At 40.0% G+C, this 26,437-nt stretch overlaps 3 protein-coding genes across 3 annotated transcripts; all 3 read right to left on the bottom strand.

Annotated features, from left to right (window-relative positions):
- Positions 1 to 3,347: 3,347 nt before the first annotated feature.
- LOC123310991 lies at positions 3,348 to 4,625 on the bottom strand. The gene has a single exon (XM_044894721.1). The coding sequence runs from the start codon at positions 4,623 to 4,625 to the stop codon at positions 3,348 to 3,350; it is 1,278 nt and encodes a 425-aa protein (XP_044750656.1).
- Positions 4,626 to 13,658: 9,033 nt separating this feature from the next.
- On the bottom strand, positions 13,659 to 17,399 carry LOC123310990. The gene has a single exon (XM_044894720.1). It carries the CDS (start codon positions 17,397 to 17,399, stop codon positions 13,659 to 13,661), a length of 3,741 nt encoding a protein of 1,246 aa, XP_044750655.1.
- Positions 17,400 to 24,539: 7,140 nt separating this feature from the next.
- LOC123310989 lies at positions 24,540 to 26,246 on the bottom strand. Its single transcript, XM_044894719.1, has one exon. It carries the CDS (start codon positions 26,244 to 26,246, stop codon positions 24,540 to 24,542), a length of 1,707 nt encoding a protein of 568 aa, XP_044750654.1.
- Positions 26,247 to 26,437: the final 191 nt, after the last annotated feature.

Raw genomic sequence — 26,437 nt, 5'->3', positions numbered from 1 at the left:
AACCTCACAATATGTCTTCAGCTGTTGTTGTGCTGTTCAAACGACTATTTTCACTATCCCACTGTATGTGTAGTAAAAGTAACTCTTCAGGATAGTTTTTACACCACCGTAAAGCGTTCGTGAACTGTAAACTAGGGTAAATTTCGAAAAATTTCACCAGGCGACCTTTCACTCACGCGCAAAAAAAGGTAGTATCTTCACGCTAAAAAAAAGTTGTTGCTGCTTGCAACAACACCAAAAAGGTAGTATAGTGGTGAGTATCCCCGCCTGTCACGCGGGAGACCGGGGTTCGATTCCCCGCCGGGGAGGAACTTTTTGTTGTTGGAAAGTATTTTTCAATCCTCTAAAACACTACTCATTAACTGTTTCTGCCTGCTTATCCAGACGAATTTTCTTTCGCGACTTTTTTTATTTCAATCAACTCTAAAATATCTCACACCAATTATCTTCCCCAAATTGCTCTTTCGTTCTCCTCTTCACTCTACTCCACAAGACTTCACTTCGCTTCACTTCACTTCACTCCACTCCACTCCACTCCACTCCACTCCACTCCACTCCACTCCACTCCACTCCACTCCACTCCACTCCACTCCACTCCACTCCACTCAACTCAACTCAACTCCGCTCCGCCCCGCTCCGCCCCGCTCCACTCCTCCATGCTCCACTACACTACACTACTGTTCACCCCACACCCACACTACAACGCTACGAATCGACCCGATGCTACTCTACTCTGATCAACCTTCTCCACTCGAATCTTATATAATATTATCTTCTGGGAAGTTCGTTTTCACCCACTTCCTCCACTCCACACTCCATCCATTCCAGGCTACGATTCACTACACTATGCGATTCTACTCTACTCTTTTTTATTCTACTCTACGCTTTTTAACTCTACACTATTCCTCTCCGCTGTAAACTTCCAAAGGGTTCTTTTTCCAACAGTTCGAGTCTTGTGATTGTGAAAATCGGTTCGGCCAATCAAAAATTACCTCGGTTATATAAAGGTGGACAAAAATTTCAAAAATAATTGGTTATGCTCACATATCGTGCTAATACCCAAAGGCTCAAAAGGAGATCCTAAATTCGATACACATCAGATTTGAAAGAATGGAGTTGACATTTTGTGAAAGTCATATTGGAGTATCTTTCGGACCAGCTGTAGACTGATCCGAGAAACTGCAGAAGACTCTTGGTTGATTCAATTGAAAAAAGCATATACCTATTTATTTCGAACGATTTCCAGAATAGAATTTCTAGTACTAAAACCATCATTAGCATGAAATTTGTCGGAAAAGGACCAAAAAGAGGCCTACGTCAAAAAGGCACAGTTGACAAATAGGTAGAGAATATTTCGAAATCAGAATTTTATTCAGATTCAGAATATGATATAAAATTGGTTATTCTCATTTGAAAAAGCAGGGTGGTATCAGTCGTATTACTAGTATCATGTTTCAACACTTTCGAACCACTCAATAAAGTAAAAAAAAAGTAAGCTTATGCGCTGATTAGAGTCGATTCCGACAAAGTTTGAATCATTCTCCTAGTCCAAAAATCAAAGTGTTATCGGTCGATCGAGCTATGTTGACTCACCCGAACATAGATAACCTGGGATGTATCAGAGACTATTCACGAATCCAATTACCGTTGAGGGCGCTACGAAATGTAAACAAACTTTGACGTTTGTCAGTACTCTTTTCGAGATTTGTACGGCCTAACAGAGTTTTTCTAGTAAATCAAGATATTTATCGGAATTATCGGAAGTGAATTGATTGATTTAGCTTCGTAAAGAAAGATCAACATTCTTTGGAGATACTTCATTTGAAAGGGATGAATTGTGGAATGAAATCGATCGATGACATTAGTGATCCACTGTACCTAGACACAAATTCCTATTATTTAACAGATTCCTTCTTGAAGTCAACCTAGGTAATAATGTTGAGGTCAGCATATACAGAGTTTGTGGAGGAGGTAGGAACTATACATCCTGATAACTGAAGCGTTTATGTGGAAGTTTTAAAGTTTCTGTTTAAAATATTTAAATTCCATTTTTGATATAGGTATTCCTCATACTGAAATCTCAAGAGACATAAATATGATTCAGCTCATGGAACAAGTTCGCTACAGATGAGAAAGATAATTCATTTGGAAGTATGAAAATTATGAAATTGTTTTTCTGAATCGTCAATTGAATTCAGCAGAAAAACCCTCGCCAAGAAAAATCGTTTGACCTAAAACCTGCCAGTTGAAAGCGCTGGTATAAATACCTTTCAATTATTTTTTCGTAATCAATATTTCTATTCAGAACCCCAGACAATAATCCCAATATAACATCTCCAAATAATAATATTAACACTTTGTTGGACAACGTGAGATAAAAGAAAACATAAGAAATGAAACTTGTTTTGACTTTGCAGTACTGACAAAGTAGTTTCGTAATTCAGTCGGCAGAGGGCGTCTAGATTTTTTAATTCGCCTATGTAGGGTAGATAGATTCACCAATAAATAACATCATGTGTCGAAGAACACGGAGAAGAAATATAATTTCGGCTTGTACAAATCGAATTTGATTGTATGAAAATTAACTTGAAAGAAACAAGTTTTCTAAGTCCATAAATAATTGGAATACGATTTCGTTGAATTCATTGAAATTTATATTCATGGAATAACATTTTTGAGTAAGTTTGGCAACATTGCAATTATGTGAACAAATTATTGAACTGATACAATAAATATATCCTCGGTAGTATATTCTTTATTCTCATTAGTCTCATACATTCCAAAATATAGTATAATGTCATTTACGAAACTAAAATATCACCGTTTCTCGCGAGAAACGTGGACCAGACGACGCCGCTCGGCCCAATATCACAGGCAGTATCACATTCTATTTTCACATAAAATATTAACATCTACAAACAATCAAATGTAAAATACAATAAAATAAAATAAACAAAACAATCTATGTACATTTCATTATCACCGATCCTAGGAACTTAAGTGTTTTAAAATTATATTAGAAGTGGAGACAGCCACACTGTAGGAACATTTATTTACTAGAATTTTGAGATTAAGGTTACTCAAGCCTATGTTGGCCAATATTTTCTTGAAGTTCTTGTGTTCTTCAGTGTTCATTATTTCCCCGAAGCAACCAACAACAAACACGCCCAGGCGGACGGGGCAGTGGTACAGTGATTGAAGCTCTCCTGTTAGATTGAGGTCTCTATCCGCCTCGTCCACATTTCTGTGGTCTATGTGTATGGAGCCATTAACAGAGTATCTCACCTTTTTTATCTTCTCCTGTTGTCTATAGTTTTGTAGGTGGGCGACTGAGATTTCCAAAATTATTATTTCCTCAGGATCGTAGAGGTGTATAAAGATGTCAGAGGTTTATTATGGTGGAGGCGCTTTTCTGTTAGTATTTTACCTCCTGCCCTTATCTCTGTTCTCCGCTTTCCAAGGAAGTCGACACACAGGGAGGCCTTACCAAACTGCAACCGTATCTCTTCCGGTGCCCCCAGGCTAGTCAGCAAAGATTTGAGGACCCAATGGACCACAAAATCGTGCCTGGCATTGTAAGCCTCCTGGATGCATGCAGTACTGACATGATATGCTGTCTCTGGTTGGCTGCACCCCTTTCTGCAATCTCTTCTTCTTCCCGGAATTGCTCCCAGACCATGAACCTGCTCCTCTGCTGTACTATGTAGGAGAGAGAAGCGCCAACTGTCCATAAGTGGTGAAGAGTATGCTGGGAGCTCCACACTGGACATTTCTTTTATGAATACCTTCCCGTAGTGCATATTTTTAGCCCATTCTTCTTGTTGTTGTTTGAAGAAGGTGTTCTCGATGTGTTGCTTCAAGGTTTTGCAGTTCTTCGCAATTTTCCCTTGCGTGTACTCTACATCGGGGCAGTTGTACTTGGAGACAACAAAGTCATGGTCCGATAGCGGGTTTCTCCATCCTCCTCTCTGCAAGGCCTCGTAGTTCTTACATGCTGCCTGCATTTCTGGGTGTGATCTTAAATAAATTCCCTTTCTTACCATCTGGATTTCTGTTTCTAATTCAATCGATCTCAAGCCTATACCTCCCTTGTTGGTTGGAAGGTATACGTGGTCGTTAGATGTTGTTTTCCCCTTGATGTTTTCTTTGACAAGGACCTTCCGCACTTCTTTGTCTAAATCGCGGCATTTTTTTAGAGTAGTTGCCCTCTTCTCGTCAGGATACAAGTTGCCCATGATGTAAATGATACTGGGAATAACAGTGCTGTTGAACAGTTGTGCTTTCTGTGGTGTTGTTAAGGGAGACTTAAATATCTGTTCAGTAGTTTGTATAGCTTTGGCCTTCACTGTTTCATAATTGGTGTTGATGTCTCTCTCTAGTTGTTCAATTCCCAGATACTTGTATCCATTCCTCACGGCTGGTAAGAAGGGAGTCTCTTCTTCTTCTATTGGTTCCGTCACTCTACTGTACATTCCACATTTCTCCCTATTAAGTTTGAGGCCCAGTTCAGCTGCACTCCGTTCTATTTCCTGGGTCAAGGTTTTCAGCCCCTTTTTCGAAGAGGTGTGGCATTTGAAATCGTCCATGAATGCCAGAATATGGAACCTCCCACAAGTATCCCTCATCACTCTTGCACTTGATCTTAAGTACAGTAAAATACTTGCTGTGAGTAGAACGAACAGCAGGGGACTGATTGTGTCGCCCTGGTAAACTCCCTTTTTTATTTAGATGGGCTTCGTTTTCCTTTTTCCTACTCTTATTCTTATGGACCATTGCTTCAGCAAAGTCTTGAGGATGGTTTTTATGTTGTTGTGTAAGGGGAGCACTCCGATCAGTCTTTTTAGTTGTCGATGACTGATGGAATCGTAGGCCTTTTGGAAGTCATACCACGCAGAGTAGTGCTTTTTCCTTGTCATACGGGCTTGTTGCGTTATTGCCTTATCTATAAGGAGTCCTTGAGTTGTTCCCCAGACATCCTTTCTTGCCAGTTGTTCGACAGGTATAGCCCACTCCGGTAGGTTTTTCTTCAAAAGCGATGTTATGGTAGCAGTTAAGATCTTATAATCTGTGTTGAGTAGGGCAATAGGTCTGTAGTTGGCAGGATCACCTTCGTCTCCCTTTTTATGTATCAGGATAACCTCAGCTCTGCTGTCTTTTTCTTCCAGGTGGTATTTTCCAAGTATTGTGTCTGTAACAAAAGATTTCAGATATTCTTTAGCGGTATCAAGTATTTTATAAATATAGTTTGGGATACGATCTTCTCCAGGTGCTTTCCAAGGTGAGCTGGCCTTCAGGTTCTCTTCTACTTCGCTTCTGATATTTTTTTCATTCAGTTGTTCCTTATACTGTCTGCCTGCTGTGCTCTTTTGGTACCTCTTCAGTAGTTCATTCAGACACGGTGTTGTCTCTTTCTCTTCTTCCTCTTTATATAATTTACTGAAGAATTCTTCCACTTTTTCCAAATCTTTCGGACCGGTGTTGTCCCTTTCCTGAATTATTCTGATGGATGGTGATTCTTTATATTTTGAACGAAGATTTTGTACCTCATGCCTTTTCTTTTGGTTCTCTAGATGTCTTTCTAGGCGTTTAATTCGATCTTCATTAGTTTTAATGTATTGATTGGGTCTCATACCTAGTCTTCTCATTTGCCTTGCCTCACTTTTAAGCTCCTCTCCAAACTCTCCTCCCTTCCATTTTTGTATTTTCCTTGCCTTGATGTTGTGGTCTTGCAGTTTTCTTATTTTGATTTCTGTTTTCTCAAATTGTGGTCTTTCTCCTTCAGCTTTAATTAAGGTGTTTCTGAGGAGAATTCCTGCACAGGAGATAGCTTTTTTGCACTGCTTTCTCCTTGCATTTACATCAGAAATCTGTAAAACTTGGTGGATGCGCTTTTCAAGGATTTCATTAACTTGACTCACTGTTTTGCTGTTTCCTTTTCGTAGGTAGAATTTCTTTATTTTCCTCCGGTCTTCTCCTACTTTTCTGAATATTCTTTCATATCTGGTTAGGAGTTCCGCATCGATTTCTTCATCTTTTTCTCTAGTATTTGTAGTCGACTCGCTTTGGTTTCCTTCATTTACCTCTCTCAAACTCGTCTGAAGTTGTCCTACTGTGTGTTGTGTGTCCTGTTCTAGTTCGTCAGAAGTGGGATTTTGGTGTTCTACATTCTCAGTAGGTTCAGTCGGGGTTTCCTCGGGGGTGGTTGTTTTCCTATAATATATTTCCGGGCATGTTTCTCTCAGTTTCGTCGCAATAGCTTTTTCTGTCCATCCGGGGAATAAATGTAATATTGATCTTATTCTAGCTCCAATTTGTTGTTCTTCCGTCCTACTATATTCGCTACTTAATCTCTCCACTTCATCTTTCGTCCATTTTGTTGTCCGTTGTTTGGGAACTGGGTTGTTTTTTAGTTCCAAGCATTTTTTCTTAATGGCCGCCAGTGATCTTTCAGGTAGCTTTCCTTGGATGATTCGATGATCCTCGATGGTAATGGGGCCCCTTTTTTCTTCCAATATTGCCCGAACAACGTCAATCTCGTCCTTTCTTCATGTCGCCATAACCTCACTTTTCAGTGTGTCATGTTACAACGGTTGTTGGTTGTTGTCTTACGGTTTCACGGTTCCAACTTTTATTCCAATCGCCTTTGGATATTTTCAGGAGCCGTTTTGTACCACCACTTTCGCGCTTACAGGCCGAAAAACCATAAAATTTTAAATTTTTTGGGGACCTTCCTGCACGCATCGAAAACTCGTAGTATAGTGTTTTTATTCAAATCAGTTCCATACATTGCAAGTTATATACATATAAAGTGTATAGTGGTGAGTATCCCCGCCTGTCACGCGGGAGACCGGGGTTCGATTCCCCGCCGGGGAGGAACTTTTTGTTGTTGGAAAGTATTTTTCAATCCTCTAAAACACTACTCATTAACTGTTTCTGCCTGCTTATCCAGACGAATTTTCTTTCGCGACTTTTTTTATTTCAATCAACTCTAAAATATCTCACACCAATTATCTTCCCCAAATTGCTCTTTCGTTCTCCTCTTCACTCTACTCCACAAGACTTCACTTCGCTTCACTTCACTCCACTGCACTCCACTCCACTCCACTCCACTCCACTCCACTCCACTCCACTCCACTCCACTCCACTCCACTCCACTCCACTCCACTCCACTCCACTCCACTCCACTCCACTCCACTCCACTCCACTCCACTCCACTCCACTCCACTCCACTCCACTCCACTCCACTCCACTCCACTCAACTCAACTCAACTCAACTCAACTCCGCTCCGCCCCGCTCCACTCCTCCATGCTTCACTACACTACACTACTGTTCACCCCACACCCACACTACAACGCTACGAATCGACCCGATGCTACTCTACTCTGATCAACCTTCTCCACTCGAATCTTATATAATATTATCTTCTGGGAAGTTCGTTTTCACCCACTTCCTCCACTCCACACTCCATCCATTCCAGGCTACGATTCACTACACTATGCGATTCTACTCTACGCTTTTTTATTCTACTCTACGCTTTTTAACTCTACACTATTCCTCTCCGCTGTAAACTTCCAAAGGGTTCTTTTTCCAACAGTTCGAGTCTTGTGATTGTGAAAATCGGTTCGGCCAATCAAAAATTACCTCGGTTATATAAAGATGGACAAAAATTTCAAAAATAATTGGTTATGCTCACATATCGTGCTAATACCCAAAGGCTCAAAAGGAGATCCTAAATTCGATACACATCAGATTTGAAAGAATGGAGTTGACATTTTGTGAAAGTCATATTGGAGTATCTTTCGGACCAGCTATAGACTGATCCGAGAAACTGCAGAAGACTCTTGGTTTATTCAATTGAAAAAAGCATATACCTATTTATTTCGAACGATTTCCAGAATAGAATTTCTAGTACTAAAACCATCATTAGCATGAAATTTGTCGGAAAAGGACCAAAAAGAGGCCTACGTCAAAAAGGCACAGTTGACAAATAGGTAGAGAATATTTCGAAATCAGAATTTCATTCAGATTCAGAATATGATATAAAATTGGTTATTCTCATTTGAAAATGCAGGGTGGTATCAATCGTATTACTAGTATCATGTTTCAACACTTTCGAACCACTCAATAAAGTAAAAAAAAAGTAAGCTTATGCGCTGATTAGAGTCGACTCCGACAAAGTTTGAATCATTCTCCTAGTCCAAAAATCAAAGTGTTATCGGTCGATCGAGCTATGTTGACTCACCTGAACATAGATAACCTGGGATGTATCAGAGACTATTCACGAATCCAATTACCGTTGAGGGCGCTACGAAATGTAAACAAACTTTGACGTTTGTCAGTACTCTTTTCGAGATTTGTACGGCCTAACAGAGTTTTTCTAGTAAATCAAGATATTTATCGGAATTATCGGAAGTGAATTGATTGATTTAGCTTCGTAAAGAAAGATCAACATTCTTTGGAGATACTTCATTTGAAAGGTTATCTATGGGATGAATTGTGGAATGAAATCGATCGATGACATTAGTGATCCACTGTACCTAGACACAAATTCCTATTATTTAACAGATTCCTTCTTGAAGTCAACCTAGGTAATAATGTTGAGGTCAGCATATACAGAGTTTGTGGAGGAGGTAGGAACTATACATCCTGATAACTAAAGCGTTTATGTGGAAGTTTTAAAGTTTCTGTTTAAAATATTTAAATTCCATTTTTGATATAGGTATTCCTCATACTGAAATCTCAAGAGACATAAATATGATTCAGCTCATGGAACAAGTTCGCTACAGATGAGAAAGATAATTCATTTGGAAGTATGAAAATTATGAAATTGTTTTTCTGAATCGTCAATTGAATTCAGCAGAAAAACCCTCACCAAGAAAAATCGTTTGACCTAAAACCTGCCAGTTGAAAGCGCTGGTATAAATACCTTTCAAATATTTTTTCGTAATCAATATTTCTATTCAGAACCCCAGACAATAATCCCAATATAACATCTCCAAATAATAATATTAACACTTTGTTGGACAACGTGAGATAAAAGAAAACATAAGAAATGAAACTTGTTTTGACTTTGCAGTACTGACAAAGTAGTTTCGTAATTCAGTCGGCAGAGGGCGTCTAGATTTTTTAATTCGCCTATGTAGGGTAGATAGATTCACCAATAAATAACATCATGTGTCGAAGAACACGGAGAAGAAATATAATTTCGGCTTGTACAAATCGAATTTGATTGTATGAAAATTAACTTGAAAGAAACAAGTTTTCTAAGTCCATAAATAATTGGAATACGATTTCGTTGAATTCATTGAAATTTATATTCATGGAATAACATTTTTGAGTAAGTTTGGCAACATTGCAATTATGTGAACAAATTATTGAACTGATACAATAAATATATCCTCGGTAGTATAGTCTCTTTATTATTCACAGTCTCATACACTTCAGAATATACAAATATATAATGTCATTCATGAAACTAAACTATTTTTCCGTTTTTCCAGGAAACTTCGACTTGACGACAAATCATGAACAAAAATCTCAAAATTACCCTCTCGGACACATCATCATACAATACAGACAATATTGACAACTACACTAAACATCACAATAAACATTGTCTTGGAAATAATAAACATGTAATTTGACTAGAACATAATAAATAAGTTATTGAACATAATAAATAAATAAGTTATCGTTCTTTTGTGTCCGCTTCGATAGTATACAACAAAATATCACAGTCGAGATGGAATTAACAACGCAGATTTTCTGTGCTGAGATGTTTCAGAATTATGTTACTTGTGGAGACAGCAACACTGTAGGAGCTTCTGTTAATGAGTATTCTCATGTTCAAATTACTGACCCCTATCTTGGTCAGTATTTTTCTAAAGTTCTTATGCTCCTCAGTTGTTACTATCTCCCCAAAGCAACCGACGACAAATACGCCCAGGTGAACAGGGCATCGGTAGGTTGATCGGAGTTCTCCCATCAGATTTAGGTCTCTGCATGCTTCATCCACATTTGTATGGTCTATATGTGCGGACCCATTGACAGAATATCTCACCTTCTTGATTTTTTCTTGAAGTCTGTAGTTTTGTAAGTGTGCCACTGAGATTTCTAGAATGATAATTTCCTCAGGGTCATAAAGGTGTAAATAGATATCTGGTTTGTTATGGTGGATGCGTTTTTCCGTGAGAATTTTAGTTCCTGCCCTTATCTCCACCCTGCGCTTTCCAACAAAATCCACAGAAAGGGTGGCCTTACCAAACTGTAGCTGTATGTCCTCTGGGGCGTTCAGGCCGCTCAGCAGTGACTTGAGGACCCAGTGAACGACGTAGTCATGCCGGGTGTTGTAGGCGTCTTGTATACAGGCGCTACTGACATGGTATGCTGTCTCGCTCTGGCTGCATCCCCTCCTGCAATTCTTTCTCCTTCCTGGAATTGCCCCCAGACCATGCACTTGTTCCTCAGCCGCACTGTGGAGTAAAGAAAATCTCCAACTATCCATAAGCGGGGAGGTGTATGCTGGAACTTCGATGTTGGGCTGCTCCTTTACGAATATTCTCCCATAGTGCATGTTCATTATCCATTCTTTCTCTAGTTGTTCATAGAAAGACTTTTCGATGTGTTTTTTCATAGTTTTACAGTTCTTCGTGATTTTTGTTTGTGTGTATTCCACATCCGGGCAGCCGTATTTAGTAGAAACGAAGTCATGGTCAGATAGGGGGTTTCTCCATCCACTTCTCTGTAATTGGATGTAGCTCTCGTGTGCCTCCTGCATCTCTGGGTGTGACCTTATGTATATTCCCTTTTTGACCATGTGAATTTCTGCCTCCACCTCGATGGATTTCATGCCTATTCCTCCTCTGCTTACTGGAAGATAAATATGATTATTCGATGTTGTTTTACCCTGGATATTATTCTCAATTAGGACTTTTCGCACTTCTTTATCAACCTCTCGACAATTCTTTAGAGTTGTGGCCCTCTTCTCATCTGGATACAAGTTACCCATTATATATAGTATGTTGGGTATTACGGTACTATTGTAGAGTTGAGCTTTTTGTGGTGTTGTCAACATTGACCCAAATATCTGTTTTGTTGTATCTAGAACTTTGGTCTTGATGTTCTCGTAATTTTCACTCGTATGTCTTTCTAGTTGTTCTATGCCTAGGTATTTGTACCCATTTCTTACATCTGGTAAGAATGAGCTTCCTTCCTCATCTTGTTCTTCTGATCTGCTGTACATCCCACATTTTGCAGTGTTCAACCTGAGCCCCAATTCCCTTGCACTCCTTCCTATTTCACGGGTAATGGTTTGCAGCCCCTTTTTAGTTGCAGTGTGGCATTTTATATCATCCATAAACGCTTGAATTTGGATTCTGCCGGCGGTATCTTTACACACTTTTTTGCTAGATTTCAAGTGCACTATAATGGAGGCTGTTATTAGGATGAACAACAGTGGACTAAGTGAGTCTCCCTGGTATAGACCTTTTTTTATGTATATGGGCTTGGTTTTGTTTCTTCCAACTCTTATTCTTATAGACCATTGTTTTATTAGTGTCTTTAGCAGGTTCTTGATTTGTCGATGCAGTGGAAGCGTTCCTATAAGTCTCTTCAGTTGTTGGTGACCTATGGAATCAAAGGCCTTGTTGAAATCAAACCACGCAGAATAGTGCTTCTTTCTGTTCAGTCTTGCTCTCTGGGTTATTGCTTTGTCTATTAGTAATCCCTGGATGGTTCCCCAAACATTCTTCCTAACCAATTGCTCCACAGGCACCGCCCAGTCAGGAAGGTTAGCTCTTAAAATAGTTGTTATGGCGGCTGTTAGTATCTTATAGTCTGTGTTTAGGATTGCAATTGGTCTATAGTTAGATGGTACCTTTTCGTCTCCTTTCTTGTAGATTAGTATAGCTTCTGCTCGACTATCTTTTTCTTCCAGTTGGTACCTTCCCAGCAAAGCATCCGTCACAAAAGACGACAGATATCTCCGTGCCGATTCAAATATCTTGTATATGTAGTTGGTTATACCGTCCTCTCCAGGTGCTTTCCAGGGCGAGCTACTTTTAAGGTTTTCATTCACTATGCGCTGTATATCTTCCTCATTTAGTTGGTCGTTGTATGTCTTATTCGCTGTGGCCTTTTGGTACTTTTTTATGATTTCATCGAAACAAGGTGTCGGCTCTATTCGGTCTTCTCTGCTGTATAAACGTTCAAAGTAGTTTTCTACATCTTGGATGTTCAGAGGGCTCGTTGGTTTTTCCTCTCGCCTTATAGTTTGAATTGACGGTGTTTCACTGAACTTTGAACGTAGCTTTCCAATTTCATGTCGTTTTTTCTGGTTTTCCAGTTGTTTTTCCAGTATCTTGATACGGTCCTCGTTTGCCTTGATGTACTGACTTGTTCTCATCCTTAGCTTTCGCATTTGTCTTGCTTCATTAATGAGACTCTCACCGAATTTTCCTCCTTTCCAATTCAGAATTTTCATCGCTCTTATGTTGTGTTCCTTTAGTTTTGTTATTTTATCTTCTGTGAACTTATATTTGGGTTGGGTTTTCTGGGATTTATTCAAGGTATTTCTGAGGAGGAGCCCCGCACAGTATATTGCTTTCTTGCATTTGGATCTTCGAGTTACTGGGTGGGAAACTTCTTGGGAAATTTGGTGGATGCGTTTTTGTAAAATGCTATCAATCAGTGACACAGTTTTCCTATTTCCTTTTCTTACATAGAATTTCTTTATTTTATTTCGGTTCTTTTCACTTACTGTTTGGAGTAGTTTACTGTATTCAGCTACCAGTGCCAGCAATTCCTGGTCGTTCTCATCTACGATAGTTTGTTCTTGGTTTCTTCGTTCTTGTACTTCCTCGTTCACTTCGGGGGGACTTTCAGTCTGGGGACTTCCCGGGACTGGTTGGGGTGGTTCTCGAGATATTTCCTCGTTTGGGGCCACTTGTGTACTTTCAGTATTGGCAGGGGGGTCACTGTTGTCATATGGCCGCCTATAGTAAATTTCCGGATATGCTTCCCTGAGCTTTGTCGCGATTGCCTTTTCTGTTCTTTCTGGGAAAAGGTGTTTTATAGCTTGTATTCGCTCACCGATCTTGTTTTCGTTTCGGTTAGCATATTCTGTTGTCAATCTCCCAATCTCCTCCGACGTCCATTTTGTCGTTTTCACGGTCAAGGTTGGGTTGTCTTTCAGTTCTAGACACTTTTTCTTTATTGCAGGTAACGATCTGTGGGGCAACTTTCTTTGGATGATTGCGTGATCCTTGGTAGTAATTTGACCCGTTTTCTCTCTTAATATCGAGAGAAGAGCGTCAATTTCGTCTTGTTTCCATCTCGCCATAACCTCACTTAGTTATGTCACAACTGGTGTTCAATGTTTTCTACGGTTTCACAGTTCCACTTTATATTATTCTTATACAGTATATTAAGCGTTTATTTCATGTCATTTTACACTACATACATTAAACTGTGTATCCTAGTAAAATGAATAAACTATTGTAAACATGTTTACAAAACTATTCACCGGCTGCGTCGTTCGTCCGTCCACAGACAAAAGGGGAGTAAACACATATAAGTACACAACAAACAATAATAAATACAACAATGAGTAAATATACATAACAAAAACAACAAACAATCTTTGCTATATGACTAGTTCTTATCTATCACAGGTAGTAGGTTCGTTCAGTCTCTTCATTAGTAGGTTGCTGGTTGAGACTGCCACGCTGTAGGTCGCGTGGTTGAGGAGATTTCTCATGCTTCGATTGGAAACCTGTAGTTTCTTCTTCATCATCTCACAGAACTGTTTATGCTCATCGGTCGCAATCAATTCGCCATAACATCCGACTACGAAAATTGCCAATTTGACTGGGCATCTGTAGGTTGCTCCCAATTCTGTGACAATGTTGAGGTCTCGGGTGGTGTTTGACAGGTTGAATTCTGTTATGTGCTTCACGGAATTGACGGCATACCTAGTTCTTTTGAGGCGTTCTTGATTCCTCCAGTTCTGGATGTGGGAGACCGCCACTTCGATGATGAAGATTTCGCTAGGATTCGTGAGTTTAACAAGGATATCTGGTTTGTTGTGATAAAGCCTCCTCTCAGTCAAAAGCTTTTGTCCTGCCTGGATACTCACTTTTCTGTTGTTTGCCTCGAAATCTACTCTACACGTACTTTGTCCGAACTGGAGGTTCCTGATATAGTTGTTCGGGGCTCTCAGACTCGTCAGCAGCGTTTTAAGTGTCCAATACACCACATTGTCATGCCGGGTGGTATATTCGTTGCAGATACATGAAGCAGAGACATGGTAAGCTGTTTCGGCATGGTTGCATCCTCTTCTGCAGTTTCTTCTCATTGGTAATGAGCCCAGCCCGTGAAGTTGTTCTTCTGTAGCGGACATCAGCACTCCTCTTCTCCATGTGTCTAAGAAGGGGGAGGAATAGGCAGGGAAGGAGATGTTATTTCCCTCTTGATTTACGAGTTTGCCATAATGCATGTTCCTGGACCAGTCCTCCTGTAGTCTCCTGTGGATAACCTCGATTATTCTTGTAGTCGTATCCTTACAGCATTTTTTGATGTTTTCCTCGTTTTGAACAGTCACTCCATACTTCTCCAGGACGAATTCCATGTCGCTCAGGGGGTTTCTCCAGCCTGCTTCTTTTAGCTGTTCGTATGTTTTGCAACATTTTGCCATTTCCTGGTTTTTTGTCAAATAAATACCTTTTTTGACAAAGCTAATTTCTGTCTGGTGTTCGACGGACCTTATTCCCAATCCTCCTTTTTTGATCGGCAAATAGACTGATGAATTCGAGGCTGTCGTTCCCTTCATCTTGTGCTGAATGAGTCTTTTGCGTATCAATGTGTCAAGGTCTCTGCAGCGTTTGAGCGTTGTACTTCGCTTTTCATCAGGATACGCGTTGGCTGTCACATATACCACTGCTGGTACCGCCGTGGAATTTATGAGGTATACCTTTTGGGTTGTTGTAAGGTCGGACTGCAGAATAGTGTCAATGCTTTCTTCTAATTTTTCCTGGGCTTTCTCAAAATTTCCGGCAGTATCGCGCTCTAGCTGTTCCAATCCAAGGTACTTGTATCCTTCTTTAACCAGGGGTAGGAACGGGGTATTGATTTCCTCATGTGGTCCGTGTGTAGCATCTCTGGAATATATGCCGCATTTGGCAGTATTCAACTCCAAGCCAATCTCCTTCAAGGCTATTATTAGTTGCTCTGTTATCAACTTTATGCCGCTTTCGGTCGGAGAATGACACTTGAAGTCGTCCATGAATGCTATAAGTTGGTGTTTTCCTCTGGTTTCTTTGCATATTTGTGGATTTGAGCGGATATGTAGTATGGCGCTTGCGATCATCAGTACAAAAAGGATTGGGCTCATTGAGTCTCCCTGCAATAGGCCTCTCTGGACTTTTATGGGTCTTGTTTTAATTTTTTCCAACTGAACCCTGAGAGACCACAGTTTAACTGTTCTCTTAAGTAGGTTTCTTATGTGCCGATGTAAAGGGAGGCAGTCAATCAACCTTTTGAGGCATCTGTGGTGCACGGAATCATAGGCCTTCTTTGCGTCATACCATGCCGAGTAGTTCTTGGTCCTGTTCAGTTTTGACTGTGCTGTTATGCTCTTATCCAGTAGAAGCCCGTGGACCGTGCCCCAAACTTGGTCTCTGGCCAGTTGTTCGGCAGGTATAGCGAAGTCGGGGAGTGAGCGTTTGATCATGCTTGCAATTACCGCAGTTGTTATCTTGTAATCTACGTTAAGCAGCGATATAGGTCGGTAATTGGCTGGATTTGTCTCGTCCCCACTTTTGTGCACCAAGATGACGTTTGCACGGACATCTGCCTCATGTAGTTTCGTCTCGTTGTTAAGAAGTCTGGTCACTTGTCTTTTCAGGTAGTTTCGAGCTGCTGGCAGTACCTTGTAAATATATGCCGGTATTCGATCTTCCCCTGGGGCCTTCCATGGAGCTACGTTTTTTAAGATGCCGTCAACTTCCTGCTCAATTTTCCTCCTCTCCAGCTGGTTTTCGTATTTCGATTTCCTTGCGTGGCTTTTCAGTTCTCTCAGAAATTTGTTGAAAATAGGTGTTGGTGTATTTCCCTTTTCCTGGCGGTACAGATCTTGGAAGAAGTGCTCTGTGTCTTTCGTTGTCAACTCACTTGTTCGCCTATTGCTGCTTCTCAGGGTTTCGATGGATGGCCTGCTCTGGAACCTCGCCCTGAGGTCGTTGATCTCGCCTCTCTTCTTCTGCTCCTCCAGCTTGGCCTCGAGAATTTTGGCTCTCTCTTCTGTGGACTTTATGTACTGCCTTGGGGTTAGTTTTAGCTTCTTCATCATTTTCACCTCCGCCATGAGCCTTCTACTCAGCTTTTCGCCCTTTTTTTCCACCAACTCGCGAGCATTCTTAATGTGGTTGTTCAGCTTCTTTATTTTCTTCTCTGTTATCAGGTACTTTGGTCTGCGATGTTCATTTTTTCCCAGCACAGTCTTCCTCAACAAAATTCCGGCTATATAAATAGCGTTTTTTATACGCTTTCTCTTTTCGACCTCGTTCTGTGTGTTATCTTCAATTTGAGTAATTTTTCCTTCGAGTATATTGTTGACTTTCTCTGTTATCGAAGAGTTTGTTGGCCTTAGGTGGAACTTCCTGATTTTCTCCTTACGATTCCCTATCGATTTGATCATTCTGTCGAACTTCTGTCTCAAATTAACTGAAAATTCATCGCTTTCAGAAGCAAATGCGTCGGGGGGTACGGAGTTTATATTTTGAACTTCGCCCCCGGGCGATTGGTTAACCTCTGAATTTTGGTTACATGTTCGACTACTGCGTTGGTAATGTGAATCGTACGATGTTGTTGTTGTTGGTTCAGGTGGGTTGATTGTTCTTGTTTCATCCCCTTTAATATTTTCTTCATGATTGGTTTGAATTTCTGTGTGATCTGTTTGTTCCTGTGTATTGTCTGGTGTATCCGGCCTTGAATCTAGCGTGTATTGTGTGTTGTCAGAATGCTGTTCTGTAGGGGGCTCGGGTGTACTATTCCTCATATAATAAATGTCTGGATATTGATCACGTAGTTTTGTGGCAATTCCTTTAAGAGTTCTACCAGGGAAGTCGTTTAATATGGCTTGGACCCTTTTTGTTACCTGTGTTTCCGTTCTTGAGACGTAAGCACGTATCAATCTGTCTGTTTCCTCTTGGCTCCATCTACTACTTACTGTACGTGTTTCACCATTGTTTTTTAGCTCTAGGTATTTCTTCTTTATGGCAGCTACCGATCTGGTTGGAATTTGCTGTTGGATGCTGTCGAAGTCCTCTTTAGTGAGCGTTCCATTTTTTAATCTCAGTCGTTGTTTGACTATGTTTACTTCGTCCTCCTTCCAGGTTGACATAACCTTGAATCTATCCGCGACCGTCTTTCGCGAAACAGCCGACAAATAAGAACTGTCCAAATGATTGTTTCTATAGTACACACACTGACGGACAGTTTTCGTACACTTTGAGTCTTATAAACTGGCAAAAATCCGGTAAAAATTAGGATTTCCGGACCCTGCTTCACAGCACTTGTTTACGTCGACTCGATGGGTAGTATAGTAGTATACAGTATAGTGGTGAGTATCCCCGCCTGTCACGCGGGAGACCGGGGTTCGATTCCCAGCCGGGGAGGAATTTTTTGTTGTTGGAAAGTATTTTTCAATCCTTTAAAACACTACTCATTAACTGTTTCTGCCTGCTTATCCAGACGAATTTTCTTTCGCGACTTTTTTTATTTCAATCAACTCTAAAATATCTCACACCAATTATCTTCCCCAAATTGCTCTTTCGTTCTCCTCTTCACTCTACTCCACAAGACTTCACTTCGCTTCAGTCCACTCCACTCCACTCCACTCCACTCCACTCCACTCCACTCCACTCCACTCCACTCCACTCCACTACACTACACTACACTACACTACACTCCACTCAACTCAACTCCGCTCCGCCCCGCTCCACTCCTCCATGCTCCACTACACTACAATACTGTTCACCCCACACCCACACTACAACGCTACGAATCGACCCGATGCTACTCTACTCCACTCGAATCTTATATAATATTATCTTCTGGGAAGTTCGTTTTCACCCACTTCCTCCACTCCACACTCCATCCATTCCAGGCTACGATTCACTACACTATGCGATTCTACTCTACTCTTTTTTATTCTACTCTACGCTTTTTAACTCTACACTATTCCTCTCCGCTGTAAACTTCCAAAGGGTTCTTTTTCCAACAGTTCGAGTCTTGTGATTGTGAAAATCGGTTCGGCCAATCAAAAATTACCTCGGTTATATAAAGATGGACAAAAATTTCAAAAATAATTGGTTATGCTCACATATCGTGCTAATACCCAAAGGCTCAAAAGGAGATCCTAAATTCGATACACATCAGATTTGAAAGAATGGAGTTGACATTTTGTGAAAGTCATATTGGAGTATCTTTCGGACCAGCTGTAGACTGATCCGAGAAACTGCAGAAGACTCTTGGTTGATTCAATTGAAAAAAGCATATACCTATTTATTTCGAACGATTTCCAGAATAGAATTTCTAGTACTAAAACCATCATTAGCATGAAATTTGTCGGAAAAGGACCAAAAAGAGGCCTACGTCAAAAAGGCACAGTTGACAAATAGGTAGAGAATATTTCGAAATCAGAATTTTATTCAGATTCAGAATATGATATAAAATTGGTTATTCTCATTTGAAAAAGCAGGGTGGTATCAGTCGTATTACTAGTATCATGTTTCAACACTTTCGAACCACTCAATAAAGTAAAAAAAAAGTAAGCTTATGCGCTGATTAGAGTCGATTCCGACAAAGTTTGAATCATTCTCCTAGTCCAAAAATCAAAGTGTTATCGTTCGATCAAGCTATGTTGACTCACCTGAACATAGATAACCTGGGATGTATCAGAGACTATTCACGAATCCAATTACCGTTGAGGGCGCTACGAAATGTAAACAAACTTTGACGTTTGTCAGTACTCTTTTCGAGATTTGTACGGCCTAACAGAGTTTTTCTAGTAAATCAAGATATTTATCGGAATTATCGGAAGTGAATTGATTGATTTAGCTTCGTAAAGAAAGATCAACATTCTTTGGAGATACTTCATTTGAAAGGGATGAATTGTGGAATGAAATCGATCGATGACATTAGTGATCCACATTGAACTAAAGTTTAACTAAACTTTAGTTCAATGGTGATCCACTGTACCTAGACACAAATTCCTATTATTTAACAGATTCCTTCTTGAAGTCAACCTAGGTAATAATGTTGAGGTCAGCATATACAGAGTTTGTGCAGGAGGTAGAAACTATACATCCTGATAACTAAAGCGTTTATGTGGAAGTTTTAAAGTTTCTGTTTAAAATATTTAAATTCCATTTTTGATATAGGTATTCCTCATACTGAAATCTCTAGAGACATAAATATGATTCAGCTCATGGAACAAGTTCGCTACAGATGAGAAAGATAATTCATTTGGAAGTATGAAAATTATGAAATTGTATTTCTGAATCGTCAATTGAATTCAGCAGAAAACCCTCGCCAAGAAAAATCGTTTGACCTAAAACCTGCCAGTTGAAAGCGCTGGTATAAATACCTTTCCAATATTTTTTCGTAATCAATATTTCTATTCAGAACCCCAGACAATAATCCCAATATAACATCTCCAAATAATAATATTAATACTTTGTTGGACAACGACGTGAGATAAAAGAAAACATAAGAAATGAAACTTGTTTCGACTTTGCAGTACTGACAAAGTTGTTTCGTAATTCAGTCGGCAGAGGGCGTCTAGATTTTTGGATTCGCCTATGTAGGGTAGATAGATTCACCCATAGCCTACTAGAAGTTCGAGGCCGTAACATTGAACTAAAGAAAGAAGTTCTTTAGTTCAATGGGCCGTAATGTTAGACGTTGCCGTTATTACCATCGGAGGGTCACGAAATACGGCATATAGAGAGAGAGTGCACGGATTTGATAGGCAACTTCAACAGTTTTCGATTCAATTCTGATTTGCTTTCAATTCACTGTAGGAACGGTGATGAGTGCAGGTTTCGCCACGGTCCTCGGAGGAATTCACTAAAACTGTCCTGGGACAGAACGGGCTTAAGGAGGGGACAGTGTAACCAGTCCGGCCCTTGCGGTCGGACCTTTCGAGAACCAGAGCGGTCGAGAGCTTCCAGAATAACCGCGAAGGTACCTGAATGTTTCCGGCGCCTATATAAGCCCAGCGGAGGAGCAGGTAGGCAAGTATAAGTACAGTTACAGTGCAAGCGACTAGTGGAAATAAACAAGAGTGGAAATAAATAGTAGTGAAATAGTAAGTTTGTGAGTTATTATATAAGTTTATTAAGTGTAAATAAATAATTTTATTCAGTCGGACGTTTTAATTTAGCGAAGAAAACGTTACAATATTTTTAATCGCACTTATGATTTCCGACATTGAGATTTCGTCATCAAGCGATGTCATCGGACTATACGAGGGGAGCCATAGCCTACTAGAAGTTCGAGGCCGTAATGTTAGACGTTGCCGTTGTTACCATCGGAGGGTCACGAAGCACGGCATATAGAGAGAGAGTGCACGGATTTGATAGGCAACTTCAACAGTTTTCGATTCAATTCCGATTTGCTTTCAATTCACTTTAAAATTAAGAACTGTAGGGAGGAAAACAATACAGCATTTAGTTTATTTGCGATCAGTTTCATAATGTTTTATCGCAAATAATCCAGAACTCACCACGAGGAGGTAGCTGTAGTATTGAGTTCCACAAGATTACAATCAGAATATAAGTATTATTGGATTTTCTGGGGCATTAAAACTGAATCAAGCATGCGATTGAAATAAAATTATTTCTTAAAATAGAATAAAATGAAAATGATTTGCCGGATGAGGAAGTGTTAATGAATAAGAGTCTCTAATCAACCGATAGGAATCTGGAAATTGGAAATGAATTAGAGATGCCCACAAAAACAATTCTGTTGAATAAATTGGTTTCGGTGAAACGACTAATTTTAGTTGTTGACTTAAGAATGATATTTTTCTGATTATTTTAGCAGTATCAATGTCGTCAGAGCAAATTTTTTCTAATTTTTGGATACAACCTTTGAGGGCGCTATAAATTTTCTTGATGTCTTCTTTAACTTCATCGAAAAGACATTGATCTGAAGTATTGCTGGCAGAGATATCTGATTCTACATCGGTCCCATTTAACTGCGCAATTAAGTTTTCAAATTTCGACCACCTATCACAAATATACCTGTCACCTAGTAACCACTTGAAATCAGATATGGGTACATTAATTTCGTCTCTAAATACTTCGATTCTCAAATCAAAATAATTTTAATACTAACGATATTTTCGGGAATGAACCTTCGAAATTTATTTTATAAAATTGGACGGAATCATTTTCTTTGACATTGAAAAAGAAGTTGGAAATTGTCTTGTCTTTGAAATGATCACAAAAATGTGAAACAGAACTAATTTTATCTTGTTTGTCCCAGTCTCTATAAACGTTATCATAATGAAAAACTAATTTTTGTCTTCGTTTCTCTGGATCAGTTCTTTTTGGACGACATATAACTAGGTTGATTCGGAAAAATTGAGGGAAATGCATGAATGGAATTCAGGAACTTTTCGCGGTATATTGATGACTGAACCTTCAGCGGTTGGAAAAGAGTACTCTTTCAAAACATGTGAATCTGCAAAATGTTTGATGCATACTACAGTATCTTCGTTTACTTTAAAACTGCTTTCCCTATGAATTGCGTTAAGCCTCGCGAGGTCTTAAGGAAATCTGAATACCGAAACCTTCTCATTAGACGATAATTGCTTTTGCAACCAGGTACTGCACAAGTACGGGGCATATTATATCAAATCGAAGATTTCCAAATGCCTACTAAACCTAAACCTATCTGTTGATTACTCCAGATTGTGAAACTTTAAATTATATTCTTTGCTAACCTAACCTAACCTAACACTATCTATGGATAACACACTACACAAACAATGTTCTCGTAATTTTATCACTGCTATTCACTCAAAACACTGATAACACCTCCGAACAAACCGAAAAACTAAAAAACAAAAACTTTTTACCGCGTTTCCCTTCGAAATTCTAATGTGAACTACCGGGATACCGGTAGCGTTTACAAATGTCGTAATGTTTACAACACTCCCTGTTTGTCTTTGGACCCTCCGATGTCATTACGGCAACGTCGCACTTTCGAGCAACATTCCGGCCTCTAACTCTAGTAGGCTATGATTCACCAATAAATAACATCATGTGTCGAAGAACACGGAGAAGAAATATAATTTCGGCTTGTACAAATCGAATTTGATTGTATGAAAATTAACTTGGAAGACACAAGTTTTTTAAATCCATAAATAATTGTAATACGATTTCATTGAATTCATTGAAATCTATATTCATGGAATAACATTTTTGAGCAAGTTTGGCAACATTGCAATTATGTGAACAAATTATTGAACTGATACAATAAATATATCCTCGGTAGTATATCATTTATTTGTTACAGTCTCATACATCTCATATTAAATGTTACTTATGAAACTAACAATACTGTCGTTTTTCCGAGACATATCAGATGCCAGTCACCCCCAGTTGCCCGAGAGTGTGGACTCTAAATTTACAGGTATAAAACGAATATATATACATATAATACAAACAGTTGTAAATAAGTTATGACAAATAAAATTTATGAACATAAATATCAAGATTACTTAAAGCTCTTGTTTATTACAGATCACTGTTCCCTATCACAGCTAAATGCTTAGGTGTTTGAGCAAAATGTTTGTTGTGGATACTGCCACACTGTACGAGCACTTATTTATCAATGATCTTATTTCAAAGTTAGTTAATCCAACTTGTGCTAACAGTTTCTGGAAGTCTTTGTGCTCCTCAGTGTTCAGCACTTCTCCATAGCACCCTACCACAAATATGCCCAGGTGTACAGGGCAATGGTATTGGGACTCCAGCTCTCCGATCAGGTTGAGGTCTCTGCCAGCCGTCTCGCAGTTTGTGTGGTCGATGTGCACCGCGCCATTGACGGAGTATCTACCCTTTTTTATTTTTTCTTGGGTCCTGATGTTCTGGACGTGGGCCACTGCAATTTCGAATATGTATATGACATCTGGGTTTGTAAATCTTACCATGATGTCCGGTTTATTATGGTGGATCTTCTCCGTGTATATACTGCCTCCCGCCCGTACTATAATCTTGCGCCCTCCGGTCTCGAAGGTAGGGTTGCATGTGGCCTTACCAAACGGAAAGTTTGCCAGGATTTCTTGAGGGGCATTTTGGTTCAGTAGGATGTGTTTTAGAACCTAGTGGACGATGTAGTCATGCCTGGTCGTGTAAGCGCCTATGATGCATCCGCTGCTGACATGGTATGCAGTTTCACTTGCTGTGTTGCATCGTCTACACTTCTTGGATCTTCCAGCTGTCCCTCCAAGGCCGTGGAATTGTTCTTCTGCAGCAGAGTGTAGCAATGAGAAGCGCCAGTGGTCCATTAGTGGGGATGTGTAAGCAGGGAATTCGATAATTTTCTTTTCTTTTAGTACCACCTTGCCGTAGTGCATATCCTGGGACCATTCATTTTCTAGCTCTTGTTGAAATGTCCGGCAAATATGTTCCTTCACGATTTTACAGTTTTGTTTTAAGTTTTCCTGCTGGTAATTTATAGTTGGACATCTGTATTTCTTCATTACGAAATCGTGATCGCTGATGGGGTTTCTCCACCCCGCTGCCTTCAGCTCCTCATACTTCTTTCTTGTTCCTGTTAAGTCAGCATGTGACTTAAGGTATATACCTCTTCTGGCTAGTTGGATTTCCGTTTCCAGCTCGATATTTTTCAGACCCATACCTCCCCTACTGATTGGCATTTGATGTTATTCTACCCTTATAATTTTCTATAGTTAAGATCTTCCTTATGGCCTTATCCAGATCTCTACACTTTTTCAGTGTTGTACTCCTCTTTTCGTCGGGGTAGATGTTACCGAGTACATAGATGGCACTTGGTACTGTGGTCGTATTGAAGACGTGAACCTTCTGCGGTACCGTGAGTGGGCAGCGAAATATCTTCTCTGTTTCTTTTAGGATCTTTTCTTCTGTGGTATCGTAGTTTCTTGCAGAGTCTCGTTCCAGTTGCTCTAGTCCAAGGTATTTGTACCCTTCACGGATCTGGGGTAGAAAGGGAGCATTGTGGTCATCCTCATCGTCTACTCTACAATAGTATATTAAGCGTTTATTTCATGTCATTTTACACTACATACATTAAACTGTGTATCCTAGTAAAATGGATAAACTATTGTAAACATGTTTACAAAACTATTCACCGGCTGCGTCGTTCGTCCGTCCACAGACAAAAGGGGAGTAAACACATATAAGTATATAACAAACAATAATAAATACAACAACAAGTAAATATACATAACAAAAACAACAAACAATCTTTGCTATATGACTAGTTCTTATCTATCACAGGTAGTAGGTTCGTTCAGTCTCTTCATTAGTAGGTTGCTGGTTGAGACTGCCACGCTGTAGGTCGCGTGGTTGAGGAGATTTCTCATGCTTCGATTGGAAACCTGTAGTTTCTTCTTCATCATCTCACAGAACTGTTTATGCTCATCGGTCGCAATCAATTCGCCATAACATCCGACTACGAAAATTGCCAATTTGACTGGGCATCTGTAGGTTGCTCCCAATGCTGTGACGATGTTGAGGTCTCGGGTGGTGTTTGACAGGTTGAATTCTGTTATGTGCTTCACGGAATTGATGGCATACTTAGTTCTTTTGAGGCGTTCTTGATTCCTCCAGTTCTGGATGTGGGAGACCGCCACTTCGATGATGAAGATTTCGCTAGGATTCGTGAGTTTAACAAGGATATCTGGTTTGTTGTGATAAAGCCTCCTCTCAGTCAAAAGCTTTTGACCTGCCTGGGTACTCACTTTTCTGTTATTTGCCTCGAAATCTACTCTACACGTACTTTGTCCGAACTGGAGGTTCCTGATATAGTTGTTCGGGGCTCTCAGACTCGTCAGCAGCGTTTTAAGTGTCCAATACACCACATTGTCATGCCGGGTGGTATATTCGTTGCAGATACATGAAGCAGAGACATGGTAAGCTGTTTCGGCATGGTTGCATCCTCTTCTGCAGTTTCTTCTCATTGGTAATGAGCCCAACCCATGAAGCTGTTCTTCTGTAGCGGACATCAGCACTCCTCTTCTCCATGTGTCTAAGAAGGGGGAGGAATAGGCAGGGAAGGAGATGTTATTTCCCTCTTGATTTACAAGTTTGCCATAGTGCATGTTCCTGGACCAGTCCTCCTGTAGTCTCCTGTGGATAACCTCAATTATTCTTGTGGTCGTATCCTTGCAGCATTTTTTGATGTTTTCCTCGTTTTGAACAGTCACTCCATACTTCTCCAGGACGAATTCCATGTCGCTCAGGGGGTTTCTCCAGCCTGCTTTTTTTAGCTGTTCATATGTTTTGCAACATTTTGCCATTTCCTGGTTTTTTGTCAAATAAATACCTTTTCTGACAAAGCTAATTTCTGTCTGGTGTTCGATGGACCTTATTCCCAATCCTCCTTTTTTTATCGGCAAATAGACTGATGAATTCGAGGCTGTCGTTCCCTTCATCTTGTGTTGAATGAGTCTTTTGCGTATCAATGTGTCAAGGTCTCTGCAGCGTTTGAGTGTTGTACTTCGCTTTTCATCAGGGTACGCGTTGGCTGTCACATATACCACTGCTGGTACTGCCGTGGAATTTATGAGATATACCTTTTGGGTTGTTGTAAGGTCGGACTGCAAAATAGTGTCAATGCTTTCTTCTAATTTTTCCTGGGCTTTCTCAAAATTTCCGGCAGTATCGCGCTCTGGCTGTTCCAATCCAAGGTACTTGTAGCCTTCTTCAACCAGGGGTAGGAACGGGGTGTTGATTTCCTCATGTGGTGCGTGTGTAGCATCTCTGGAATATATGCCGCATTTGGCAGTATTCAACTCCAAGCCAATCTCCTTCAAGGCTATTATTAGTTGCTCTGTTATCAACTTTATGCCGCTTTCGGTCGGAGAATGACATTTGAAGTCGTCCATGAATGCTATAAGTTGGTGTTTTCCCCTGGTTTCTTTGCATATTTGTGGATTTGAGCGGATATGCAGTATGGCGCTTGCGATCATCAGTACAAAAAGGATTATGCTCATTGAGTCTCCCTGCAATAGGCCTCTCTGGACTTTTATGGGCCTTGTTTTAATTTTTTCCAACTGAACTCTGAGAGACCACAGTTTAACTTTTCTCTTAAGTAGGTTTCTTATATGTCGATGTAAAGGGAGAATAGAATAGTATATTAAGCGTTTATTTCATGTCATTT

The sequence above is a fragment of the Coccinella septempunctata genome, chromosome 4 (assembly GCF_907165205.1).
Source record: "Coccinella septempunctata chromosome 4, icCocSept1.1, whole genome shotgun sequence".
NCBI lineage: Eukaryota > Metazoa > Arthropoda > Insecta > Coleoptera > Coccinellidae > Coccinella > Coccinella septempunctata.
Note: the sequence above shows the minus strand (reverse complement) of the source record. Positions and strands in the feature narration are given on the sequence as shown.

Bases quoted from the DNA above. Each gene is read 5' to 3' on its own strand.
- LOC123310990 (XM_044894720.1), bottom strand. From the start codon at position 17,399: ATGTCAACCTGGAAGGAGGACGAAGTAAACATAGTCAAACAACGACTG.
- LOC123310989 (XM_044894719.1), bottom strand. From the start codon at position 26,246: ATGATCGCAAGCGCCATACTGCATATCCGCTCAAATCCACAAATATGC.
- LOC123310991 (XM_044894721.1), bottom strand. From the start codon at position 4,625: ATGAGGGATACTTGTGGGAGGTTCCATATTCTGGCATTCATGGACGAT.